Source organism: Chaetomium fimeti (genome assembly GCF_033439085.1).
Source record: "Chaetomium fimeti strain CBS 168.71 chromosome Unknown B0H64scaffold_1, whole genome shotgun sequence".
Lineage (NCBI taxonomy): Eukaryota > Fungi > Ascomycota > Sordariomycetes > Sordariales > Chaetomiaceae > Chaetomium > Chaetomium fimeti.
The window spans coordinates 3,940,339-3,964,002 of NW_026944329.1; the positions used below are offsets into that span (position 1 = coordinate 3,940,339).

General features: G+C 57.0%; 7 protein-coding genes across 7 annotated transcripts; 3 read left to right on the plus strand and 4 right to left on the minus strand.

Annotated features, from left to right (window-relative positions):
- Positions 1-100: 100 nt before the first annotated feature.
- B0H64DRAFT_334713 (uncharacterized protein) lies at positions 101-6,071 on the plus strand. The gene is made up of 4 exons (XM_062801113.1): positions 101-613; positions 685-1,155; positions 1,181-5,261; positions 5,333-6,071. The coding sequence occupies exons 1-4, from the start codon at positions 547-549 to the stop codon at positions 5,721-5,723; spliced, it is 5,010 nt and encodes a 1,669-aa protein (XP_062664580.1). The 5' UTR covers positions 101-546; the 3' UTR covers positions 5,724-6,071.
- A 326-nt stretch (positions 6,072-6,397) lies between these two features.
- B0H64DRAFT_421933 (major facilitator superfamily domain-containing protein) lies at positions 6,398-9,143 on the minus strand. The gene is made up of 5 exons (XM_062805545.1): positions 8,761-9,143; positions 8,215-8,523; positions 7,894-8,156; positions 7,349-7,844; positions 6,398-7,277 (listed from the first exon to the last, which is right to left on the minus strand). Exons 1-5 carry the CDS (start codon positions 8,816-8,818, stop codon positions 6,676-6,678), a joined length of 1,728 nt encoding a protein of 575 aa, XP_062664581.1. The 5' UTR covers positions 8,819-9,143; the 3' UTR covers positions 6,398-6,675.
- A 1,001-nt stretch (positions 9,144-10,144) lies between these two features.
- B0H64DRAFT_382533 (uncharacterized protein) lies at positions 10,145-13,691 on the plus strand. The gene is made up of 6 exons (XM_062802879.1): positions 10,145-10,388; positions 10,530-11,440; positions 11,500-11,822; positions 11,880-12,115; positions 12,177-13,053; positions 13,143-13,691. The coding sequence occupies exons 2-6, from the start codon at positions 10,551-10,553 to the stop codon at positions 13,250-13,252; spliced, it is 2,436 nt and encodes an 811-aa protein (XP_062664582.1). The 5' UTR covers positions 10,145-10,388; positions 10,530-10,550; the 3' UTR covers positions 13,253-13,691.
- Positions 13,692-13,850: 159 nt separating this feature from the next.
- Positions 13,851-15,338, minus strand: B0H64DRAFT_30112 (uncharacterized protein; the record flags this gene model as incomplete). The annotated part of the gene is made up of 4 exons (XM_062800101.1): positions 15,027-15,338; positions 14,930-14,976; positions 14,628-14,869; positions 13,851-14,571 (listed from the first exon to the last, which is right to left on the minus strand). Exons 1-4 carry the CDS (start codon positions 15,154-15,156, stop codon positions 13,854-13,856), a joined length of 1,137 nt encoding a protein of 378 aa, XP_062664583.1. The 5' UTR covers positions 15,157-15,338.
- Positions 15,339-16,205: 867 nt separating this feature from the next.
- Positions 16,206-19,428, minus strand: B0H64DRAFT_30110 (uncharacterized protein). Its single transcript, XM_062800100.1, has 2 exons — positions 18,187-19,428; positions 16,206-18,130 (listed from the first exon to the last, which is right to left on the minus strand). Exons 1-2 carry the CDS (start codon positions 19,198-19,200, stop codon positions 16,340-16,342), a joined length of 2,805 nt encoding a protein of 934 aa, XP_062664584.1. The 5' UTR covers positions 19,201-19,428; the 3' UTR covers positions 16,206-16,339.
- A 1,777-nt stretch (positions 19,429-21,205) lies between these two features.
- On the minus strand, positions 21,206-22,035 carry B0H64DRAFT_370239 (RNA polymerase II subunit A C-terminal domain phosphatase SSU72; the record flags this gene model as incomplete). The annotated part of the gene is made up of 2 exons (XM_062802078.1): positions 21,206-21,863; positions 21,920-22,035. The coding sequence occupies 2 exons, from the start codon at positions 22,033-22,035 to the stop codon at positions 21,206-21,208; spliced, it is 774 nt and encodes a 257-aa protein (XP_062664585.1).
- Positions 22,036-22,623: 588 nt separating this feature from the next.
- B0H64DRAFT_471050 (uncharacterized protein) lies at positions 22,624-23,586 on the plus strand (the record flags this gene model as incomplete). The annotated part of the gene is made up of 1 exon (XM_062807857.1): positions 22,624-23,586. Exon 1 carries the CDS (start codon positions 22,825-22,827, stop codon positions 23,584-23,586), a length of 762 nt encoding a protein of 253 aa, XP_062664586.1. The 5' UTR covers positions 22,624-22,824.
- Between the last annotated feature and the right edge of the window lie 78 nt (positions 23,587-23,664).

Genomic DNA, 23,664 nt, shown 5'->3' on the forward strand with positions numbered 1-23,664 from the left:
CCCCGGGATCAAGTGGGGCCCGTCATGTGGGCTGAAGCAACAGCGGGGCTGTTTTGTGGTTGCTGGGGAATCGCTTCTGCATGTAAACAAGACGAGCGGGCTCCTATCCGATGCCAACCACTAAACTGCCGGCCCACCCTGGTCACCTCCCACCACTTGTTGCGACCCAATGCTGCTAACAACTTGGGCAGAATGAGGCCATTGCCGTGCGTTCTTGATTACTTGCATTCTTGCAACACTTTTTTGTGATATTTTGCTTCCTTTTGCGCTGCGCGCTGGCGTTTGCAGGGTGTAAGACGAGACATTTTGCACGCGCCGACCTATCCCTCCCTTCCGGGTCCTTGCCCTGCCACCATCGGATTGTTGTTTTATTGGGTTCGGCTTCCGGTTTCTCTCTGTGACGACTGCCTAGAAACCACGATCCCCCCGCCTGCAAGTTGCGCTTCAACCTCGACGACAAAACACGGCGCAACAATTCGTCATCTAAATGTTTCCGTCGCCGGCAGCGCAGCCGTGTGATTATATCCTGCGCGCACCAAAATAAAAATGTCTTCGTCCCACAGGCCTCACCCGCTGCGGCAGGCCCAAACCGCCGACTATGCCGTCTTCCGACGTACGTAGAACCGGCCTTGTTCCCTCCCTTCCCCTCCCTCACCCAAACCAATTACTGACATCCCAGGGCAGAGCCTTCAACAGCATCTTCATCGGCATCCTCAGGTTATTCCAACGCCTCATCCGGAACCTACGAGTTCGGTCGATCCTCCATTTCATCCGCGTCATCCAGCACCTACTCCAACCATGGGCACAAGCGCGGCCAAAGTGAAGTCACCCGCCGACCTCCCCCACTTCATTCTTCGCAAAGCCACCCCTCGACACCGATGTCAGAAAACATCTACCATGCCGCCCGGCAATCCCTCCGGCCGCTGCCTCAAGTGCCACGCCCGACGACACCAGACCGCGCTCCTGCCCGCCATGACCGCGGCCACAGTGTTGACATCGGGAAGTTGTCGATTGTTGACCATGGTTCGACATCACCAACCTCCCCAACTCCGCCTACGCCACCCCACCGATCACCTACGGCTCGTCCGACCTCGATGCTCTTGACGCGCTCCGACTCGCCACCTACCGCTCGCCCAACCTCGATGCTCTTAACCCGTTCCGACACGCTCCGTCGGGGCAGCGACCCCCCCTCTTCCGCCGGCTCTCCTTCACGCCCACACGGCCCCTCTTTCTACGCCAGACCTTGAGAGATTGGGCCGCTCCTCAACGAACCAGTTGCGCACCTTGTCAAGGCTGGCGCAATCCAGTTCTGCTGATGAGTTTGCTATCACTTCCCCAGCGCAGGAGGTCGTCGGTCTCAAGGGGCGGCGGAGGCTTCAAAGGGCTGACAAGGCCGGGAACAGTCGCCCAGCGCAACGGACAGGTGGCTATGGTTGGGAAGGTAGGAACTGGATGGATAAGCAGCGCCAGTTTCTCCAAGCGTACGAGTATCTTTGCCACATCGGTGAGGCCAAAGAGTGGATTGAGGACGTTATTCAGCGCGCGATCCCGCCCATCGTTGAGCTAGAAGAGGCGCTGAGGGACGGTGTCACTCTTGCCGAGGTGGTCGAATCACTGAATCCTCAGCGCCGTTTCAAGATCTTCCACCATCCTCGGCTTCAATATCGACATTCGGACAATATCGCCATATTCTTCCGTTATTTGGATGAAGTCGAACTCCCGGACCTATTTCGATTCGAGCTTATTGACTTGTACGAGAAGAAGAACATCCCGAAGGTCATCCACTGCATCCATGCGTTGAGTTGGCTGCTCTACCGGAAAGGCATAGTAAGCTTCCGGATCGGCAACCTCGTTGGGCAGCTGGAATTCGAACACCATGAACTGGAGGCTATGCAGAAGGGTCTTGATAAGCTCGGAGCCAGCATGCCCAGCTTCGGCAACATGGGAGCCGACTTCGGCGTTGAAGAACCACCGGAGCCTGAAGAAACCGAGGAGGAGAGAATCGACAGAGAGCTGGCCGAGAATGAAGCTGCGGTGGCCGACTTACAGGCCCAAATCCGCGGCGCCGTTCTTCGGATACAACTCGGCGAGGTAATGCAAAACCTCTGGGATTCTGAGGATTGGCTGGTCGACCTCCAGGCGCGCATCAGGGGCGACTTCACCCGCCAAATTATGGACTATCGGCTCCAAATGAAGCGTTTCGCCACCAGACTTCAAAGCGCCGCCCGCGGTTTCCTCGTCCGCAGTCGCCAGGCAGGAACAGAGCAGGTGTGGAAAAGTGTTGAAGGGGACATCCTGAAGCTCCAGAGCCTGGTGCGGGCAAGCAAAGCCCGCAATGAAGTACGGGATCAACATTCTGAGTTGGCCGTTGCCGCAGGCCCCATCCGGGACATTCAAGCAACCCTCCGGGGCTTCTTGCTTCGGAAGGAGATGGTGGCCCAGGAGCAGGAGGTGAAGCACACAACCGCCCCCGTTGCTGGGCTTCAAGCCGCCGTCCGCGGACGCCTTCTCAGGCAGAAGCTGGAAGTGGAACAGATGGAACTGCAGTCACAGACCGGCGTCATCGCCAGTCTGCAGGCCGCTGCCAGGGCCGCATTAACCAGGGGTCAAATCGCTTCGGAACGTGAAGCCCTTGAAGACTTGACACCGATGTGGGAGACGTTGCAAGCCGCCGGCCGTGGACACCTCGCAAGGCGCGACGTTGACGGGGTCAACGCGGAATTGCAACAACACTCTCCCACTCTCGGCCTCCTCCAATCGCACAGCAGAGCAGCTGCGGTGCGCAGGGAGATATCCGAGGTGCTCGAGGGTCTGGGCGATGCCGAGGACGAAATTTTGGTTCTGCAATCCACCATCAGGGGTATGCTGGAACGGAACCGGGTGTCCGACCTTCTCGAAGCCTTGGACCAGGAAGAAGATTCGGTTACTCAACTGCAGTCCAATATCCGCGGCGTTCTATGCCGGCAGCAGAACAACATCTTGCTTGATGAACTTGAAGAAACCGACGAAGAAGTTTCCGCCTTACAGTCTCTCGCGAGGGCTATGCTTCTTCGAGACAACGTCGCCAGGGTCCTAGACGAGCTTGAGGAAAACGAAGAATCCGTCGGAGAGATTCAGTCCGCTGCCAAGGCCTTCATAGTTCGGGCAAAATTCGAGGAGAAGAAGCGGCATTACGACGAAAACATGCAAAAGGTGGTGAAAATTCAGAGCTTCGTTCGTGCGAAGCTTCAGGGTGAGGCTTACAAGAGCCTTACCTCTGGCAAAAACCCGCCGGTCAACGCTGTCAAGAACTTCGTGCATCTCCTCAACGACAGTGATTTTGACTTTAACGAGGAGGTCGAGTTCGAGCGGATGCGCAAAACGGTGGTCCAACAGGTCCGGCAGAACGAGATGCTGGAACAATACATCGACCAATTGGACATCAAGATTGCTCTTCTCGTGAAGAACAAGATCACCCTCGACGAGGTCGTCAGGCACCAGAGCAACTTTGGTGGACATGCCAGCAACATCCTCGCCAACAGTTCCATGGCCAGTGTCAACCAATTCGATCTTAAGGCGTTGAACAAGGGTTCCAGGAAGAAGCTCGAATCCTACCAGCAGCTCTTTTTCGCCCTCCAGACGCAACCCCAATACCTGGCCAGGCTCTTCAAGCGTCTGCGCGAGCAGGGGACTGCCGAGAAGGAGTGCAAGCGGGTCGAGCACCTTATGATGGGCCTCTTCGGCTACGCGCAGAAGCGACGAGAAGAATACTATCTTTTGAAGCTCATCGGGCGGTCCATCCGGGAGGAAGTCGATGCTTGCAAGACCCTCCAAGACTATCTCCGAGGCAACTTCTTCTGGTCTAGGTTGCTCCACAACTACACGAGATCTCCACGGGACAGGAAATATCTGAGGGATCTGCTCGGGCCTCTGATCAGGGACAATATCATCGAAGACCCTGAGCTCGACCTAGAGAGTGACCCCATGCAGATTTACCGGTCGGCCATCAATAACGAGGAGCTGAGGACCGGTCGGCCCAGCAGCCGCCCACTAGATATCCCCCGTGAGCTCGCCATCAAGGACCCGGAAACGAAGGCACTATTTATCGATCATCTGCGCGACCTCCGGGAGATCTGCGACCAGTTCCTCGCCGCGCTCGAAGATTTGCTTCCGCGCATGCCCTACGGTCTGCGGTTCTTGTGCCGGCAAGCTTTTGAGGCTCTCTGCCAGCGGTTCCAGCGGGAGCCTCAGGATCGACTACTGCAAATCATCACCAACTGGCTGTGGAAGTTCTACCTCCAGCCGGCCGTGACCACACCTGAGAACGTCGGCGTGATGGACAAACAGCTGAGCCCGCTCCAAAAGCGCAACCTGGGGGAAGTCGCCAAAGTCCTCGGCCAGATCACATCCGGCAGGCAATTTGGGGGTGACAACATCTACCTTCAACCTCTCAATGCTTTCGTCGCAGACGCCATTGAACGCCTGGCCGAGCTGACACAGAACCTCATCACTGTGCCCGACGCCGAAAGCACTTTCGACATCGACGAGTTCAACGACCTGTATGCCAAGAACAAACCCACTTTGTACATCAAGTTGACCGACATCTTTGCCGTCCACAACCTCATCGCCGCTGAGCTACAGCATTTGAGCCCTAGTAGGGATGACATGCTACGCGAAATCATGCAGGATCTCGGTAGCGCAAAGCACAACGAGAGCGAGATGACTGCGGCAGGTTCGGCAGATATCCAGATGTTCTTGACCCCCAAGCTACACGATGTCGAAGACCCAGATGCCAACATCAAGACACTCTTCATGGAGACGAAGCGATGCATTCTGTACATTATTCGTGTGCAGACTGGCGCAAACCTCCTGGAGATCATGGTCAAGCCCATCTCGGCCGAGGATGATCACAAGTGGGCGATGCTGCTACGCGATGACTTCTCTGGTGGCTCGAACACGCGGGGCGCTTACTCGGACGCTAACATGGTCGATGTGACCCGTATGTCCTACTACGACCTAAAGAGGATAGCCCTGGAGAACATCTTGCGGCTCGAGCAGATGGGCCGCATCTCGCGCCACAATCACTACCAGGATGTGCTCAACGCCATCGCCGTCGATATCCGAACCAAGAGCCGGCGTAGGGTGCAGCGACAGCGGGAACTCGAGGGCGTCCGCCTGACGCTAGGCAACCTACACGACAAGGCCAAGTATCTCGAGCAGCAGCGAAGGAGCTACGACGACTACATCGAGCAGGCGATGGCCACGCTCCAAAACAAGAAAGGGTAAGCAGTCCAAAATACAGGTATCACTCTAGCAAAAAAGAACACGAACAGCTAACCTCTCCCCACTCCAGCAAAAAACGCTTCCTCCTCCCCTTCACGAAACAGTACAACCACCAACGCGAGCTCGAGCGGTCGGGCCGCGTGCCCAAGTTCGGCTCGTACAAGTACAGCGCGCGGGCGCTGTCGGACAAAGGCGTCGTCGTGTCGTGGCAGGGCATCCCCGAGCGCGACTGGGGCCAGATCAACCTGACCATCTCGTGCGACGAGGTCGGCGTCTTCAGCATCGAGGGCAGCCGCGGCCACATCCAGATGCCCGGCGCCAGCGCGCTCGTGCCCATCGAGGACCTGCTCCAGGCCCAGTTCGAGGCCCACCAGTTTATGAACCTGTTCGAGGGCGGCCTGAAGCTGAATGTCAACCTGCTGTTGCACTTGCTGTATAAGAAGTTCTATCGGACGCAGTAAGCGGGCCGAGGGGGGGTTTGGGGGGTTTGTTCTAGCGGGGACAGAAAGAGGAGGAGGAGGCAATTCTTTCGTGTTGTCGGGGTTAGATAGATTTTCTCTTTTCTTCTTCGTTTTGAGTTCTTCTCTGATGGATGGATGGCAAGTCTGTCTGCTGAGGGAGGGTTTGGGGCGGTGGATTTCTTTCGCTTCTTGGTTTGTTTTGTGGCAGATCAAGAGAAATAGTAACAAGAGCGAGGCGCGAGGGTATGGTAGGGGCTTGGGTCTGTTTTTGCTGTGCGAGGTTGGCGGGTCTGTTGGCGGGTGGAGGAATGGGCGGGGATGAGAGATGATGGGTGGATGATGGAGGACAGGTGATGGGTGGGTGGGAGGCGGCAACTGGGTTGGGAGGTATGGGTGGGTGGATGGCAGGATGGGTGGACGGACTGTTTGTGTGTTTGGGAGTGAGAAGGAAGGGTGGTGCGTCGGATATTCACAGTGTTATTTAGCCATGGGAACGAGTGAATGATACCTTTTAGTTTCTATTCGTAATACTGGGCGTTACGAGATCAAGGTCCCTTGCGAATGTGTTTCCACGTCGTGTGTTAGTTATTGAGCCCCTTTTCCCCCGAGATAACTCGCTACATTGGCTCTCCTTCATTAGCCTGGTGGCTTCAAACCAAAGCCAGGACTCGTTCCAGAACTACTAGTGTCTTGATATTGCAGCTATAGAAGACAGGCAGTTTCGTTTTTATACTTTTATTACCATCCTTCAAATCGTAAATGACCTATACAGCTAAGTTTTCCCAACCCAACGCCTAGCCCGAACCTTTACTCCGCTCATGCAAAGATACACCCATAATTACCGCCACATCAACACACATCCCCTCTCATGTGGCTCGTCAAACGTCACGACAGTCATCATGCCTCATACCACCCCCCTCGTCACATCCACATCCACAACCCCATCCCCGACTCATCTCGACACATTACCCACCGTTCCATACCCTCTCCCTCTCCCGCTGACCCTCTTCTTCACCACCCCCTCCCCCTCCGAATCCGACACCGCAATATCCCCATCCTCATCCTCATCCTCTTCAGTATCGGAAATCATTCCCCTCCCCCTCCCCCTCAACAAACTCTCCCGCTCCCTTCCTCTCCCTTCATCATCATCCTCCTCATCATCTTCCTCCGCACCAGCACCCAAACTCCTTGTCGGCCCATCCCCATCCACAATAAACCACGGCGGTATCGCGCCCACCATCGCAATGGCAGCGAGCATCCACCACGGCGCAATGGCATACCCTTCCTTGACACCCCAGCTGAAGACGGCGCCGGCGGCAGCGGGGCCGATGGCGCGGCCGAGGCCGCTGAAGGTGGTGGCGAAGCCGTTGAGGGTGCCGAGGATGCGGAGCGACGAGGCGCTGTTGGTGAGCAGGATGGTGGTGCAGGGGAAGCCGATGATGACGACGAAGCCCTTGGCCAGCATGATGGTGAGGAAGACGACGTAGCGGGTGGTGGTGTCCTGGATGAGGGCGGTGTAGGGGGTGAGGAGGTAGATTAGGGGGAAGACCAGGGCTGGTGGGTGTGTTAGTTGACGGTGATCTTTTTTTTGGATAGGGAAGGAAGGGGGGGGTTGGGGAACATACTCGCTGTCCGGTAGCAGTTTAGCACGCCGAAGCGGGCGCACAGGGTCGGGAAGAGGAGGAACTGCACGACACCGCAGGCGATGCCGTAGACGGTGTAGATGGTGCCAATCTTGTCGGAGCTGAGACCGAAGCCGCCGTTGAACTTGAAAGGGAGGTGGGTGTTGGTCTCGTCGGGGATCACGCGCGGATAGTTGAGGAAGACTGGGAGCACCTGATCGTAGGCGACGGCGTGGAGAGCCAAGAAGGTGTACGACAGGAGGTTAATGCTCGTCTGGGCGGTGAAGATCTCCCGGTTGGAGACGGGCTCATCCTTGACGGCGCTTTGTTCGGAGCCGGACATGACCGACTCGGCTAGCAGGGGCGCTGATGCCTCGTCGTCGACAAAGGACAACCTTCTCCTCTTAGCCTTCGTTTTTGGCGGCTTGAAAGAACGGGTTAGTTTCTCGCCCAAGACTAGGCCCCAGTCGCGCTTGTGGCGTTTACTATGGTGTGTTTCCTAGATGATGTCAGCTTTGTTTACATAGCCCCTGACTTTCTAGACTGACCTTGAGGAACATCAAGCCGGTCATGAAGGAGATAAAGAACACGAAGCAGGCCATCAGGTTCGGCAAAACGAAAGGATAGCGCTTGAAGTACTCTATGTTACCAAAGAGGGCGGGGTACTGCTCGGCAGGGCGGGCGAAGAAGCCGCCAAAGGCAGGGCCAAAGACGGAACCAATACTCCACACGAGAGGCATAAGGGAGAATGCTTTGGGCTGGAGTGACTTTTCTGGCACCATCTCTGCTACCATGGTTCTAATAATACCAACTGGGGCGTGTCAGTGGGGGTCGTCCGCAAGAGTAAGGTCGATTAGAGATAAACATACCATTGCCATTACCGCCTCCCATGATGGCACGGATGGTGATGGCCATTGGGAGGCTGGTCGACATGCCCCAAATCAGAAAGCACACCATAGTACTAGCAAGACCGGAGAGAATGATGGGCTTGCGGCCGAACTTATCGGAGGCTCTCCCCCAAGCGACAGCAGTACAACTCTGAGCTACGGAGAAGATAGCTCCCGTGAAGCCCGCCCATCTCGCAACATCGTTCTTTTCGACGCCAAAGCTGGCTATCATCTCTGGGAGATAGGGGAAGACGGAAGTCAAGGCCAGGGGTTCGGCAAACCTAGCAACGGCTGTATTGAATCGAGGTTAGCTGTGGTGACACGAAATGGGGACGGTACCCGGGGCCAAAGTGGATGTTCTTGGCATATTAGGCCATAAATAAAGTGAAAGCATCGCCGAGCTCCGCGTCCGAGATTAGTGGTGTCGTTTATTGGCCGGGATAGGTGGGCGGGCGTGGCGATGTCTTGACAACGGGAACGAGTAGAACAACAAAATTCACATTGAGACGAATAGGTATATGGGCTTACCTAGGATTGCCAGCTGCTGGGCTGGCAGCTTCGGCCCCTTTTTCGGTTGATTGGTCATGATGATGCACGCATGGACCAAGACAGGAGTGTGTTACAGGGTGTGTCTCTCTCTCGATGTTGTTTCGTCAGTCAGTCTCGAATGGATCTGAGAAATCTGAGACTGGCGCGCCTTAGGGTTGGTTACAGAACGATGACTCGTGTCTCAGCAAAACAAAACAAACTTTATTTTGAGTACCTATCCGTAGAGTACGGGGTACAGCCAACTAAAAGCAGTGATGGCGATAAAATGGAGAGAGTGTGGCAAGAAGAGTCTGTCGGAAATAGCGGAGCAAAGGGTTACTTTGTATGGGAAAAACACAGTCATGGGCGCGGCAAAGTCTGACCGAAAGGCTGACAAAAACAAAGGTCGAGGCCATCATCCATGCTGTGCAGCAAAATCATGGAAGGCGCCACCGACGCTCGGAAACTTGATTGGCTTACCTTCGGCATAGTGGGGCAGCTGTCGGATACGGGGCCCGGTCGATAGCTAGGCCGAGATCAGAAGTCGGCAGCCAAGTCGGAGCGGCTTCGGACGCGAAGGTTCGGCAATGGCCCGGGGATGTGAGAGCCAAGAGAAGTCGGGCTTTCTTCTTTGGGTTCCCGGATGGGCGAGTCATCCTCCACATCGAATAGGTTGACGGCTACTATACTGTACTACAGGATATAATATTAGAGGCCTCTAATATCAACAGCCTGCCAATAGAAGTGGTCGGCTACCTAACACAATTGGAAAGACCATTGGGTCAACAGCAGGAAGCGGCGCAAAAAGAGTTTCAAGGCCGTGTTGGGCCTGGTCCGGCTGCGGAGCGCCCAGCCAAGGTTGCCACCCTCAAACAAGCCCCACTTGCCCTTTCGGTATTGAGTTGACAACTTGGGGAGGGGAAAGGCGCGATCCTACCGGCTACCTACTTGACAGGCGGTGCAGACGAGGAGTCAGAGGATACTACCATGCATGTCCTGTGCAACCAGTCTGGAACCCCGGGGATGGCGGGATATGGTATTCTGTCGTGGGATTTGGGGCAGTTCATGCAGCTCGGCGGCATGGTCGGTTAGCCGCGGGAAGTACCCCAGGTTCCCCGGCTGTACGGTCATAGGTCAAATGTCCTGGTGTTCTCGTTAGCGCCTGCGGTGAGATTTCTCGATGCCGAGAGCTGCAGGAGGACTGAAGTCGTAATGATCGGGCGTGTTTGGGGTTGAGGAAAGATGTACAAATCAGGTCGTGGGAGAATTACAGATTACTGATTTTGGTACTTCCGAATGGATGGACCTGAGGCACTGATCCCTAAGCCCGAAACGGCAACTGTTCAATCAACTCCCAGGCCACACGGCAGCTCCCGCAGTTGCGTCAGCACCACCCCACTACCAAACTGACTACTCGGCCACCGCAACACACTCCCAACCACCACCGACCTGCAACCAAGAACACCTCGTCCGACCACACTCCCAACCACCGCCGTAACCCCAGAAAGAACTGAACGAGTAAAAAAAAGAGCATGCTTAGTTCACCAATTTCGAAAAGCAATTGATGTGAGATTGCGAAGCTGAGATTGGCGTGTGTCTCGTTGTGAGTGGCGCAATCCATTCGGTAGGTAAGGTACCTAGTTAATTCGTTCACTTGCTTGTTTGAAATCATCAACACAACACAACACTTCATTTCCTGGTCTGAAATCTGCATTATTGTGTAGTTTGAGGGTGATGATAAAGGTCATGATTCGGCTGACAGTAACAAGTCAGAGCTGTAACAGCCAGCCATGTCTTCAGAGTACACGCCGCTCCTCACCAAGGTCCGGGTAGCCCAGCCTCGGCCCCGGTACCCCCATGCCGTGTTGCGCCGCTTCTGCACCGTCGCTCTGGCATCCGTCTTGATATGGTTCTTCATCGCCGTGGCCGCGTCCATGACGTTTCTGGACGACGACCCCCACGACGACCCTAGTGACGGGTGGTCATGGCCCGGCTGCGGCAAGCGGAAGGTGGACTACGATCAGCTGCAGCGCATCCTCCTTGATACCCCTACCAGCAAACACGCCGAGGAATGGAGCAGGTACTACACTTCCGGGCCTCATATCGCCGGTAAGAACTACTCCCAGGCGCTCTGGACCAAGAACAAGTGGGAAGAGTTCGGCATCAAGGCCGACATCGTGTCTTACGACGTGTACCTCAACTACCCGGTCGACCATCGCCTGGCTCTCCTAGAGAAGAAGAAGCACGACGACGACACTTCGGCTTGGAAGGTGTCATACGAGGCCTCCCTTACCGAGGACGTTATCGAGGATGATCCGACAAGCAGTCTGCCCGACCGGATTCCCACCTTCCATGGCTACTCTGCCTCCGGCAACGTCACCGGGTCCGTCGTTTATGTCAACTACGGCACTTACCAGGACTTTGCGGACTTGGTGAAGGCCAATGTCACGCTCAAGGACAAAGTGGCTATCGCCCGCTATGGCGGTATATTCAGGGGTCTGAAGGTCAAACGCGCCCAAGAACTCGGCATGGTCGGCGTCGTCCTATATACTGACCCCGGCGACGACGGAGACGTTACCGAGGAGAAGGGAGAGAAAGTCTACCCTGACGGGCCCGCTCGCCAGCCCAGCAGCGTGCAACGGGGGAGCACCCAATTTCTCAGCTTTGCCCCAGGCGACCCGTAAACCTCGCTCCACTCCTCCCTGGTGGCTAGGGGCCGTTTACTGACGACGCCAATAGGACAACCCCGGGATACCCCTCTAAGCCGGACGCCCCCCGCCAACCGGTGGACACGGCCATTCCGAGCATCCCCTCTATCCCCATCTCGTACAAAGACGCGCTTCCCATTCTAAAGGCCCTCAACGGCCACGGCCCAAAGGCCGATGACTTCAACCAGTACTGGACCCGTAACATGGGGCTGGGGTACAAGGGCGTGCATTATAACATCGGGCCCACCCCCGACCATGTCGTGGTCAACCTATACAACAAGCAGGACTATGTCACGACCCCTCTGTGGAATGTCATCGGCGTCATCAACGGCACCATTCCGGACGAAGTCATTAGTAGGTAACCCTCCGCTATCTACAACTGATGCAGCATGCTAACCCCACCGTTCCCAGTCGTTGGCAACCATCGCGATGCTTGGATCGCTGGAGGAGCTGGTGACCCCAACAGCGGGTCTGCCGTCATGAACGAGATGATACGCTCCTTCGGGGAAGCGCTTCGTCAAGGCTGGAAACCTCTCCGTACCATTGTCTTCGGAAGTTGGGACGGCGAGGAGTACGGACTCATTGGATCCACCGAATGGGTCGAGGAGTACCTGCCCTGGCTCAACCACGCGAACGTAGCCTACATTGTATGCCCTACCCCATGCCACTAACCATCCCCCGTCCCCGCTGCCTTGCTAACCGCAGCAGAACATCGACGCCGGGGTCCGGGGCACCGAGCTGCGGACAGCAGCAGCTCCCTTGCTTGATCACATCATCCACGCTGCCACCGCCGCGGTCCCGTCCCCGAACCAGACCATCCCAGGCCAGACCGTCCACGACCTATGGGACAAGCGCATCAAGACCATGGGCAGCGGCAGCGATTTCACCGCCTTCCAGGACTTTGCCGGCGTCCCATCCATCGACATCGGTTTCAACTCGGGCCCCGGCGCAGCCGTGTACCACTACCACAGCAACTACGACAGCTTCCACTGGATGGAGAAGTACGGCGACCCGGGCTTCGTCTACCACCGCACCATGGCGCAGGTCCTCGGCCTAATCACCGCCCAGCTGGCCGACCTCCCAATCATCTCCTTCCGCGCCGCCGACTACGCCCGCGCTCTTGACCGCTACGTGAAGCAGGTCGAGGACAAGCTCGACGCCGCCCTCGCGCCCCCATCCGCATCCACGATCGAAGCATCCTCCCTGATCGACGACGACACCTATTTCGAGCTTCGTGGCAGCACCCGCAACACCTCTACCGCCACCCTCTCCTCAGCCTCAGCCTCCTCAGCCTCCGCCGAAACCTTCAAGACCACCCTGCGCCGCCTGCACCACGCCGTCGACAAGCTGGCCGTGCCCGCCGCGCAGCTCGACAAGCGCGCCGACGAGCTGGCCGAGGAACTGAAGCGCGACATCCCCTGGTGGAAGTGGCCCGCCAAGCTGCGTCTGGGGTGGCAGGTCCGCAAGGTCAACACCAAGTACAAGTTCATGGAGCGCGCGTTCCTGTTCGAGGAGGGCCTGGATGGCAGGCCGTGGTTCAAGCATGTGGTTTTTGCGCCCGGGTTGTGGACTGGTTATGCTGGTGGTAAGTGCTCCTCCCTTTAACTGCCTTGTTTTGTTGTTGTTTGCTTGCTTCTTGGGGGGTTTGGTGCTGACGGGGGTTGGTGGTGATAGCTGTGTTCCCGGGGTTGGTGGAGAGTATTGATGATGAGGATTGGGTGAATGCGGAGAGGTGGGTGGATATCATTGAGAGTCGGTTGAAGAATGCTGCGCGGCGGTTGTAAGCAGTGCAGTCACTTGGAGATTTCAAGAGTCGGGTAGGGGTCTGAGGGGTGTCACTTTGTTTGGGGTAGAGGGTTAGATTGCTGGAAATGTTGCCCTGGGTATGTACCAGACAACTTATGAGCTGTACATACATGAACGAATATTGTTGATGAATCACCGAGGTGTTGTTTGTTTCCATTCCCCCCTTTTTTTACTTGACTATACAACAATGGGGCATCCAAGATGAAGCGACCTCGTTATAGAGGTACACATATTCTCATTTCTTGCGTACAACCCTCAAAACACCTAGCTAACCATCGCTGCTTGATTAAACACCCCGGGTATCCATCCCTCGCAAAATCACAAAACCGCAATTAAACAAACATCCCTATTCAACCCAACCGAACCCCATACACCTACCCACCCCGTGACTACAATCACCCCGCGCATCCAGTTCACCACGAAACCAACCCCCCCCCACCCTCCCCTCACCCTCAGTATTACCATTCACCCCCCCATCATTACCATCACCACCCCCATTCACCACCCCCCATTCACCACCCCCCATTCACCACCCCCCATTCACCACCCCCCATTCACCACCACCATCACCACTACCCCCTATCCACGCCCAACCTGACTCCCAACCTGACTCCCAACCTCACTCCCCCCCAACTCCCCCGTCGGCGGCACCAAATTCTCCACCCCCAGTTCTCCCGCAAGCAGGCCCCCAGTCTGCTGCGACGGTGGGGCTTGATGCGGCTGGCCCGCTGGCGGAGAAGAGGGTTTGTTCTCCTCCGTTGGCTGGGGCGTTTGCTGCGACTGCTGGGGCTGCTGTGGCTGCTGTTGGTGTTGTTGGTGCTGAGGCTGTTGGTGTTGAGGCTGTTGGTGTTGAGGCTGCTGGTGTGGCTGGGGCTGGGACTGTTGTTGCTGCTGTTGCTGCTGGGGATACGGGGGCGGGTAATGCTGCTGCTGCTGCTGTTGCGGTGGCATCTGCATCTGCATCGGCATCGGCATCGGCATCGGCTGGCCCTGCTGCATGTGGTGCATGTTTGCCGGCACGGCGGCGTAGCCCGGGGCCGGCATCTGCATCTGCGGGTAGAACTGCGGCTGGCCCTGGAGGTGGGCGGGCACGGGCTGCTGCGGGTATGGCAGCTGCTGGTGTTGCAGGGGTATCTGCTGCCCGTACACGGGGTTGCCCGCCTTGTCGATGCCCAAGAAGACGACGGGGCCGCCCGCGTTGGGCTGGTGCGGTCCTGGGGGCATGCAGTGCAGGCCGGCGGCGCGGTGCCGGTGCAGGCAGACGGAGTGGATTGCGAGGGAGATTATGTAGAGGAGGCTGGTGGGGGGTTGGTTAGTTCCAGTCTTGGGGAGGGGGGGGGGACGGAAACGTACAACTCGATACCGCCCATCGCAGCGGCACCCACCTGCGTCCCGAGCCAGGTGGCCTCGGCCCCAGAGAGTGCATCGAGGTATGTTACCCAGGGCGTGACGCGGGACGCTAGCAGGGCGAAGGAGCAGAGCCACATGAGGAGGAGGAAGATGTCGAGGCCGAGGATGGCCCAGTAGTTATAGGCGGCGGGTGCGCCGAGTTCGGCGACCAAGTGGTAGATGGAGGATAACATGGTCATCAGGGCCTGGGTAGTGGTGGTGAGTTTTCATGGTGTGGGCTGGGTGCATGAACGTTTGATACTTACCACTGTCAAGATGAATTGGTTCCCGTCAAACGAGAGATAGGAGATGGCTTGGGCTATTAGTCGAGTCTCTGTTAAGTGAAGTCCGTAGACAACGTACCGTATGCTGCCAGACCGAGGATTATCAGGGCTAGGACGAGCTGCACAATCCTGATGGCAATGAAGCCCCTGGGGTAGATGGGGATATGCTCCCGCCCTAGGGGTCTGGTTGGAGATGGGGTGTTGTCCATGATCGCCGGTGCACTGTGGCTTCTGAGACAAAGAATGGCCTTCAAAACCACCGAGGTGAGGTGAAGAGGAAGAAAGAAGCGAAGGACACGGAAAACAACCAGGATCACGGTCGCCTAACGGTGAAGGAGAAGAAGCGCCAGAGCCCAAGCCTTGCGCTACCATGGGCCCTGGCAACCTTTTCAACAATGCCAGTCCATGTCATCAAACACGGCATGATCCCGCTGCACCTGCGTTACCTCTGGGCGCGCGGGGGCCAAGCCACTCACTCAGTCTTCTACGCAGTAAGATTAGCGCGGTTTGGGGCACCTGCCGAGCTGCATGGTGCCTTGACTTGGGCTAGGGGGGAAGAAGTGCGGCTGAAAAATGCCGGGTTTCGATTGGAAGAGAGACCATGGGATGAGGGGAAACTGGCTGTGCCTCGAAGTGCTATTGATTCCAGACCATCATTTATTGATGGAACGTCCTTCGGATCAGTGCGGCTCGAAGGTGCTTGCTGGGACGGGTGCGTCGAGCGATCGTTTGTTTGTTGGAGCTGTTTCGAGGCTTCGATGCCTGACCTTCGTAAAACGAAGGGAGCTCCCATATCACCCAAACCACCAGGACAAGGGAGGGGGAATGCAGCAGGAAAACAACTGGGATATAAACCATTTCGAGTTAATTCATCAATACGAAGTACTCGGCCTCCTCTGCCCTATATGCCAAGGCGAAAACATTAACAAACATGTGGTGAAGTGTCGACCACATCCATCCATCCACCCATATAGATTTATCGGGCCCTTTCGTCACTATCATTGCCTCCTGCGTCATCTGCGAGCCCGATTTGTACATAATCAAGATGCAAAGGGCTCGCTCGCTCTGCCTATCCCCTTTATATATAACACCGCCACCCGATACTCGCCCGAAGAAGTCATGTAAGCAAAGTATGGCAACCCTCTCCGAATGAAAACGCCGCTGGGATGAATCTCGAAGATAAAACCGGGGCAATGGGTAACAAATGGTGATAAAAAGTGAAAGATGGACAGCAAGAACCATTGAGAAACGAAGAGAACAAAACCAGTGGCCATGATGGGTATCCGAACAAAGCCTAAGCAAAGAAAAATTGCAATTCCCCCCTCCGACACCAGCCAACCCACCTGGTTGGTGTCTGCAACTCAAGTATCAAAAACCGGAAGAGTCAACCTCTTATGCAAAGTCATCAGCGCCGCCATCGAAGACGAGGCGGTCGACGTTTTGCACGAGCTCCTTGGTCTCGCGCGCAATCTCAAAGGCGATGGGCGGCAGGGTCTGCGTCCACATGTGCCACTCGCGGCTCGTGCTGTCGCTGCCGCTGGCTGCAAGATCGAGCCCGCGGCTGCCGGCCTCCATGAGACGCTCGCGGCACGCCACCAACCGCTTGACCAGCTCGGGGCCGTCGGGACCGGGCCCGGCCGCCGCCTGCGTCTCCGCCGTCACCTGCCCGACCACGTCCGTGATGACGCTGATCTCCTCCGTGACCTGGTTGATATCGGCGTCGTCGCGGACCATCTGGACGAGGTTCTGGATCGTCTGGACGAGGACGGCTGTTTGGTCTTCGAGGTAGATCTTGAGATCCTCGACCCGTCTGTCGGGCTGCCGGGCGTTGTTGTAGAGGCCGTTCCCGTTCCCATTGGCGTTGGGGGCGATGGGTAGGGCCTTTTCTAGCCCCCCGTATCCGCTTTGGCTACCGTTGGCGGCGGCCCCGTTGCGGCCCATTGGGCCCTTTGCGAACGACTCGCGCGGCGAGCTGACTGGGCTGTAGGCGGATGAGTCGGCGCTCGCCCGGCTCCTGGGGCCGAGACCCTGGAACGGCGGGGGCGGCGGCAGCGAGGCTTGGACCGACGTGATGCTTGATACCTTGCTCTGCCCGTTGCTTTGCGGGGAGAAGAAACCAGTCGAGTCCACAGGGGTCACCGTTCCGTCGTCGTCTTCTTCCAACTCATCTCCCGGAGTGGTACGAATCTTGGCTGCGCGAAGCAGCTCAACGACGGCCGCGACTAGGTGGGATGCCGCTGCATCAAGCACCGATACCGGGGAGATGCCAGCCGAGCTCGCGAAATTCTTGGAGGCTGTGATCATGTTGTTGGCCGTAGACGACACCCGGGATTTGGGCTTTTGATACTGCATGGCCGCCTCTCCGGGTTGCGCCGAGGTGTCGATGTCCTTGGTGATTCGCCGAACACTGACCACAACCGCCTTCATGGCGTCGATCACGCGTTCCGGGTCCGCCCGAGCTTGCCGGAGAAGATCGTCGATGGCGAGCTGGAATCTCGTGACGTGGATATCCTTAACTAACCCGGCGTCGTCCACAAAACCCTTCTCGCGGACGTATTTGGACGCGTCCTGGTCGGCCGTGAGTCCAGCAGAGGAGCCGCGCATGTCGCGCAGCTGCGTTTTGGTGCGCGCATAGCGGTTCTGCCACTCTCGTACCTCATTCTCGAGCGACTCTATCGTCTTCTCCATCTCGGATTGCCTGTCCCAGGTGGCGCCACTCTGCTGGGAGATGGTCCTCATCTCTCGGAGGAACTCCTGCGCCTCCCGCCGCACTTCCTCAGTCACCTGTTCCTGCTCTTCTAGCGCCATGCGCAGCGCTTTGTTTTCTCGCTCCAGCTCGGCGTCGGCCGTTCCACTTGGTACCGAACTGCTGGCGTTTTTGGCCTGATCGAGCTCGTCCCTCAGCTCCTGGGTTTCGCTCGCATGCTCACCCCGGAGCCTATCGATCTCCCGCTGCAGGGAGTCGTTCAGCTCCTGTGCTTCGGCGAGCCTGTCCTCTAGATTCGTGCGGGTACTATCCCACTCATTTTTTGCCGAGTCCGCCGCTGCCGCTTTCGAGCGCTCGCCATCCAACGCGCCGTTTAGTTCATCATCCTTTCGCTTCAATGTGTCCTCCATGCCGTCAAGCTTCTCCCGCAGGTCTCTGATCTGCTGCTCGTATTCTTCGACGAGCTTCTTGTCGGACTGCATATTCTAGGTTAGGGATATAGGCTCAGCGGCACGAGAAGGGAAAAACAAACCTCGGATGGCCCTACGCTGCGCTGAAACCCATATGGTGCGTTGGGGTCTGGACTCGTGGGGCTGATAGCATCATCGTCCTCCTCTACCATCGTGCTCTTGTTGGGAACGATTGTATTGCTCTGGAACTGTTTCGGCATCGGTCTCCCGTAGTCGCCATTCGGTACGCCCGGTGATGGTGGAATCGGGAAGCCGGCCTGCAGAGGCGTCGGCAACCCGCGCCCGCTCCGCACTGAGCTGGCTTCGGAGGGGCGTCTCCGGCTCTGGTTCCTCGGGGGATACCCGTTCATTCCATTCACAGGTGTTTGCGAGCGGCTCTGCGGTCCTCCACGGACCGACATCGGGCTTCCTACGCGAGGAACATCCGGGCCGGCGAATCGCGGGAACCTCCGCTCCAGCTCGCAAAAGACGTCGGTGGCCAGGTCACGGAACCGCGGGGGACCAAGGGAGGAGAGCTTTTGACGTGCTTGGTTTCGTTTGGGGTGGAAATTTTCCTCGGGCAAGAGGTAATCGGGAGGCCCAGAGCCGGGTGGAGCACCTGGGGGGACTCGACTTGCGAGTTCGCGCCGCTTCAGCTCGTCGTAGACGTCAGTGCTGAGTTCGAGGAACTGGACGCTAGTAAGGCGTTGCAGCTTGTCGCGAGCCTTGTTCGGTGGGGGTTTCGGGTTGCCATCGCGTGATGTTGCCGAGAGGAAGCGCTTGAGAGAGATGTAATGCTCCGACAGCATCAACTCCTGGTTTTCCGATTGACTCTGGCTTCTCCCGCTCTCGCTCCTTGCGTATAGGTTGGTCCCGGCGCTCGATCGGCCGACGGAAGCGGGCGGCGACGGGCCGCCGACGCTCCTCGGCCCTGGCGGGAAATTGTTCATCGGCTTGACTGGTCCGGCGGAGTCGGGCGGTGTGCTGAGTTGACCTCGATTATTTTGGTATGGAAGCCCGTCTTTATCGTTGACTGGATATGACCATTCGCTACCGCCTACAGAGACAGGTGACAGTGGTGCATTGCGGCCATTCATGGTATTCGGGTGTTGTTCGTCGGGGGCGTTGGCCGTCGCAAGCGGGCGCCAGAGAGAGTAACCAGCGGGTACACACGATTTCGTGGCGCTGAAGGGCGGAAATTGGCGTTGCTGAGTGGCGGCTAGGGCGCACGCAACGACAGAGAATTATTACAAAGGAATAAACCGGACGACAAGGCGGCGGGGAACGGTGGTCGAAAGTTGTCGCAGCATGAAACGCCTCGACTCTGGCCAACGAAGGGTCGTCAGGAGCGGCGAGCGTGCAGGCCTGCTAGAAAGAAGGCTGAAGTGGCACGGCCCGACCACTCGGAACAGCACACAAAGATATACAAGATCTGGCCCGATATGAGGCGGCCCGGTCTGTTGGACCTGCTATTGTATGTTGGGGATCGTGTGCTCGTAGCTGGGGGCACAGGGATGGCCGTCGTGAAAGGCCGTTTCGTCGTCTGGTCTCGTCTAGTGCCGTTTCGTCCTTACTCGGCTGCCACGAAGCTGCAAATGAGTGGCGGAAAAGAAGAAAAGAATGGAAGTTGAGCACGAGTCAGAAGAGCAAAGCAAGAGCAAAAAAAAAAAAAGAGCCGTTTGCGAAGCACAAGCAAACAACGACCGCGTCCTTTTAGGCAGCGTGTAATTACAGATGACCACCGACGAACTCTGTGTGCGGGTCGTGGGAATCACCGAGACGTGGGATTTGGGGGTGCAAAAAGTCACGAAAAGGGCAATGAATCGCCCAAGTCGCCCCTGATGATGACCCCAGCAAGCCGCAGCCGGGTGGCGATTGGTTTGACAGTGGGCTGCTGGGGATTGGTGCTGGGGGTGCAATTTCCTTGTCAAGGTAGTCGCGCGCTACGGCAGGAACAGCTCGGCGAAAGGAGGCGGGAAGACGGAGACAGGGATGGGCGGGGGATCGACCCTGCAAGTCAAGCCGACCGATGTTGTCGGTCGGCTCGGCTTTTCGCATCGACACAAAGCATGCCGAGCTGAGTTGAGACTGTCTTTGGCCGCCCTAGGAAAGGGAATCCGGGGGATCCTCGATGAAGAACAAAGGGATGTTTTGTATTTGGGGACAATCTTGGCCGAGTTCCGTGAAACACGCCTTCCCCGAGACACTCACTGGCTCCCTCCCTCGATAACTACCCGAAGCCTCTTTCTTCTTTGGGCCTTCTTTCAACTCTCTTTTCCCGTCTATGGCCGACATCTTTGACCACCTAGGTAAGGTACCTACCTACTACAGACCTGCCTTAGTTAGGTACGACCTAGGTAGTTGCTGTGTAGGCGGGTTACCATCTCCATGGCAACACATACCTGAGCTCCCTCCCTACCTTGTGATTCGGTAACTCCGCGTGAAAGAAAGGAGAGGTAGGTTGTGAGTTATCCAACAACACAGTTCGGCAATGCAGTCAGCCAATCTCTAGCTGGCGATACCGTTGATTCGGCTCTCTCCGTCACACAAGGGCGACGCAGGAACAAGAGCTGTCAAGTCCTGCCCGCATTGGCTCCCGGACCCTTCTCCGCATATCCCCCAGACTTCGGTGTTTGATAGCCCGGGTGACGGGTAAAGTCACGACTTCCCGCTGTTGCCACTATGCTTCCACAGGTCAAGCTTTTGCAGGATTGAAACCAAGTAGTCTGTCATTTTGTTTCGTTGCGAGTCAGCGAGGAACCTCTCCGGGAGAGGAAGGCCTCCCATGCCACCCCTGTCGCTCTCAGAGCAGCAAACCGGGGCCTCCGAGACTCCACACAGAGATGCTGGGAGGCTGGATATTACAAGTAATTAGCTGGCACAAGGCTGGGAGCGAAGTGATCATCACCGAAAGTTCCCTTTTCCTGTGGTGATAGCGGGGCGGCGGCCCCGTGACTGCTTGTCATATTCGTAACTATCGTAGCAAAACTCATGACATGATGATGCCTGGTATCTCTCGAGCCTGTCCTGACGCCCAATTCCGTACTCCCGGCCATCCGACCGCCAAACGCCTCAGTGTATGAAATAAATAAGTAGAGACACTCAAAACCAAGACAAAGTCCACGTAGAAGGCAGACTGGGCCACCTCTCCTGCCACTCGCCCAAAACCTCGGGCACCCGTTCGTCAAAGCTCGCGCGACTAGCAGCGCCCCCGGCATCGAAAACGGCGGCTCCCACCTTGTCGCGCTCCTCCATCGCGGCCCTGTTCAGAGAATCGGCGAGGTCAACCATGGCGCCACCGCCAATCGAGGCGTCCTGGTGGTTGTCCTTGATATCGATGTTGATGACGTGGACAGGCCGGTTTAGGGGAGAGCCACGGTTGAGGAGGTCATCGACCACAGCGTCCCAACAACGTTCCTCGCAGGTTATGACGATGTCGGGCACGCCAGCCTCCATGCCTATGCTTCCTTGGTCCTTCTCGTGCTTGACCCTCGGCATCCCGACTTGCCAGTCCTGCCACCGCTCGGGACCCCACTTGATCACGCGGTTCCTCCCCAGCATGTTCAGCAGACCGTTCGCCCGGTACAGACGGGGGTCCTTGGCCTCGAGTTCCCGGTAGATGCTATCGTACGAGGTCTCATTGAACTTGTAGACGTTGGGTTGCGTGATAGTGGGCCCTGGCAGCCGCACCAGAGACCCGGTCCCGAACGAGATTACGGGGTAGTTGGCCTGGGCGAGGCGGAGATGCCCTTCCATTGATCTAAGCTATGTCAGCTTGTTGGTGGACGGTGTGTAGCGAATCGCGGGCCTTCTTACCGGTTCTGGTTGCTCGCGCAGACTGTGCAGAACTTCAATTTGAACCCTGACGCATCTTCCTGCTGGCCGTTTGGGGCCGTGGCCGCAGAGCCCGCAGTCCCGTTTGTGGTCTCCATGGTGGAATCGTGAGGAGAAAAGCGGACTCCTACTCGACGGCTCTCGTCTCTTCACCTAAGATTGCACCCGCGCTTACTCTGTGGGCGGGGTTAGCTATGATATCGACGAAGAGGATTCCGTAGATATTTCCGCAACAGGCATGCACGATCAGAAAAAAAGCGTAATTATAAAACTTGTCATCACCGCCTGCGAGGCAGGACTACAGACAGCTCCAATAAGGCTCATCACAAACAAAGAGGGGTCGGGACAATCGGGGGTAGTGTGTTCGCTTACCTGCGGGGGAAGGCACCAGAGCGGCAATGCTATGTTCTCATCATGGGTAATGATAATGAACGCATGCACGATGTGTGGCCCAAACGCGATATGGACTGACGGAAATTGGAGAAGCTTCGAGATGCACCCGACTTTGGGTTGGTTTGATGGCAGGTCGAAGAAGGCTTGTGAAATGTTTTTCCGCAACTCGGTCCGACCTTGGCAGATGGAACTGGAGGTCACCTTGCCCAATCAGGAAGATACTGCCAGTGTCGACCGCCTCGAGGTTGCAGAACTCCACATGAACCCTCTCTGGGCGTTGCGTTTGCGATCCTTCGGGAAGACGGCAAAGGCGCAAGCTCGAGAGTGTTGACTCGGCCCCCAATGTCCATGGGGCTCAGGGGGATAAAATGGTCTCATATAAAAAACGCCTGCCTAGGTAGCTTGGGCTGAAAACAGGACTCTCGCCATGTCCTCGAGTGTGACCCCTTTTCATCGTCCTCAATTAGCGCATTCAACGGAACCACACAGCAACGATGAGGCCTTCACTCTGGGCAACCGCCGCTCTATTGCTCGCGGCAAGTGAGTGTACCGAAGTCCTCGAAATCGATATCGTCCACCCGCGCAACGCAACATACATAGCCGCTGAGGTCTTCCCCATCGCTTTCAGAATGCAGAACTTCATATGGCTTTCGGATGCGGACCTAGATGGCTTGAGCATTTTTTGGGGCATCATGCCATACGGTAATGATGGCCACACCCCGGGAGGCATTCATTATGATTCGGGAACGATCCGGGCCGCAAATGACAGCAGCATCCTCGTCGCCACCACCAACGTCACTGAATGGATCGGAAGGTCACAGCGCAACGACAGATACATGCTCCAGTGGTCCTTGTCGCACGACTCCTGTGGAAAGAAACGCCGCCTGACTAGAGGGAACTTGATGTTCGATATCGCGACCGAGCAGGAGGCGATAACGTACGAGCCGGGCGAGCTCCACATGGTTATGGATGTCCCCGCGTGCCCCGAATTTGCAGTGGCCATCGAATATGGAATAGATGCGACGGAATCACAATGCCTTTTCGGGAAGGTGGTTGAGAATACGGAAGGCAACCCGTGCCTCAGAGAGCTCAACCGTAATGTATATAGCAGCATTCTGAGCCACGCATCCAGCTTGGCCGCTCCGACTTCGACCACATCGGCGACATCAACGAGCAGCAGCGCCGGGGTTGGGCCGGCACGTACGGTCCAAACGGCGCTGGCGGCGGCTTGCCTTCTCGGTGGTCTGGCCTTGTAAGGAATTAATGCAGCATTGGCCAAAGTGTTGCATGGCAGGAGGGGAGAAGCAGGAGAGGAGGGAGAGGTGATGGTTGAT

What these genes read in the sequence shown, in the direction of transcription:
- B0H64DRAFT_30110 (XM_062800100.1), bottom strand. Translation starts at nt 19,200, where the DNA reads ATGAATGGCCGCAATGCACCACTGTCACCTGTCTCTGTAGGCGGTAGC. An exon ending in GCAGCGTAGGGCCATCCGAG is followed by an intron (nt 18,131 to 18,186) that starts GTTTGTTTTTCC and finishes TAGAATATGCAG; the next exon opens with TCCGACAAGAAGCTCGTCGA.
- B0H64DRAFT_334713 (XM_062801113.1), top strand. Translation starts at nt 547, where the DNA reads ATGTCTTCGTCCCACAGGCCTCACCCGCTGCGGCAGGCCCAAACCGCC. An exon ending in CGACTATGCCGTCTTCCGAC is followed by an intron (nt 614 to 684) that starts GTACGTAGAACC and finishes ATCCCAGGGCAG; the next exon opens with AGCCTTCAACAGCATCTTCA. An exon ending in ACGCTCCAAAACAAGAAAGG is followed by an intron (nt 5,262 to 5,332) that starts GTAAGCAGTCCA and finishes TCCCCACTCCAG; the next exon opens with CAAAAAACGCTTCCTCCTCC.
- B0H64DRAFT_421933 (XM_062805545.1), bottom strand. Translation starts at nt 8,818, where the DNA reads ATGACCAATCAACCGAAAAAGGGGCCGAAGCTGCCAGCCCAGCAGCTG. An exon ending in GGGAGGCGGTAATGGCAATG is followed by an intron (nt 8,157 to 8,214) that starts GTATGTTTATCT and finishes GACACGCCCCAG; the next exon opens with TTGGTATTATTAGAACCATG. An exon ending in AAACTGCTACCGGACAGCGA is followed by an intron (nt 7,278 to 7,348) that starts GTATGTTCCCCA and finishes CACACCCACCAG; the next exon opens with CCCTGGTCTTCCCCCTAATC.
- B0H64DRAFT_382533 (XM_062802879.1), top strand. Translation starts at nt 10,551, where the DNA reads ATGTCTTCAGAGTACACGCCGCTCCTCACCAAGGTCCGGGTAGCCCAG. An exon ending in ACGCGAACGTAGCCTACATT is followed by an intron (nt 12,116 to 12,176) that starts GTATGCCCTACC and finishes TAACCGCAGCAG; the next exon opens with AACATCGACGCCGGGGTCCG. An exon ending in GTGGACTGGTTATGCTGGTG is followed by an intron (nt 13,054 to 13,142) that starts GTAAGTGCTCCT and finishes TGGTGGTGATAG; the next exon opens with CTGTGTTCCCGGGGTTGGTG.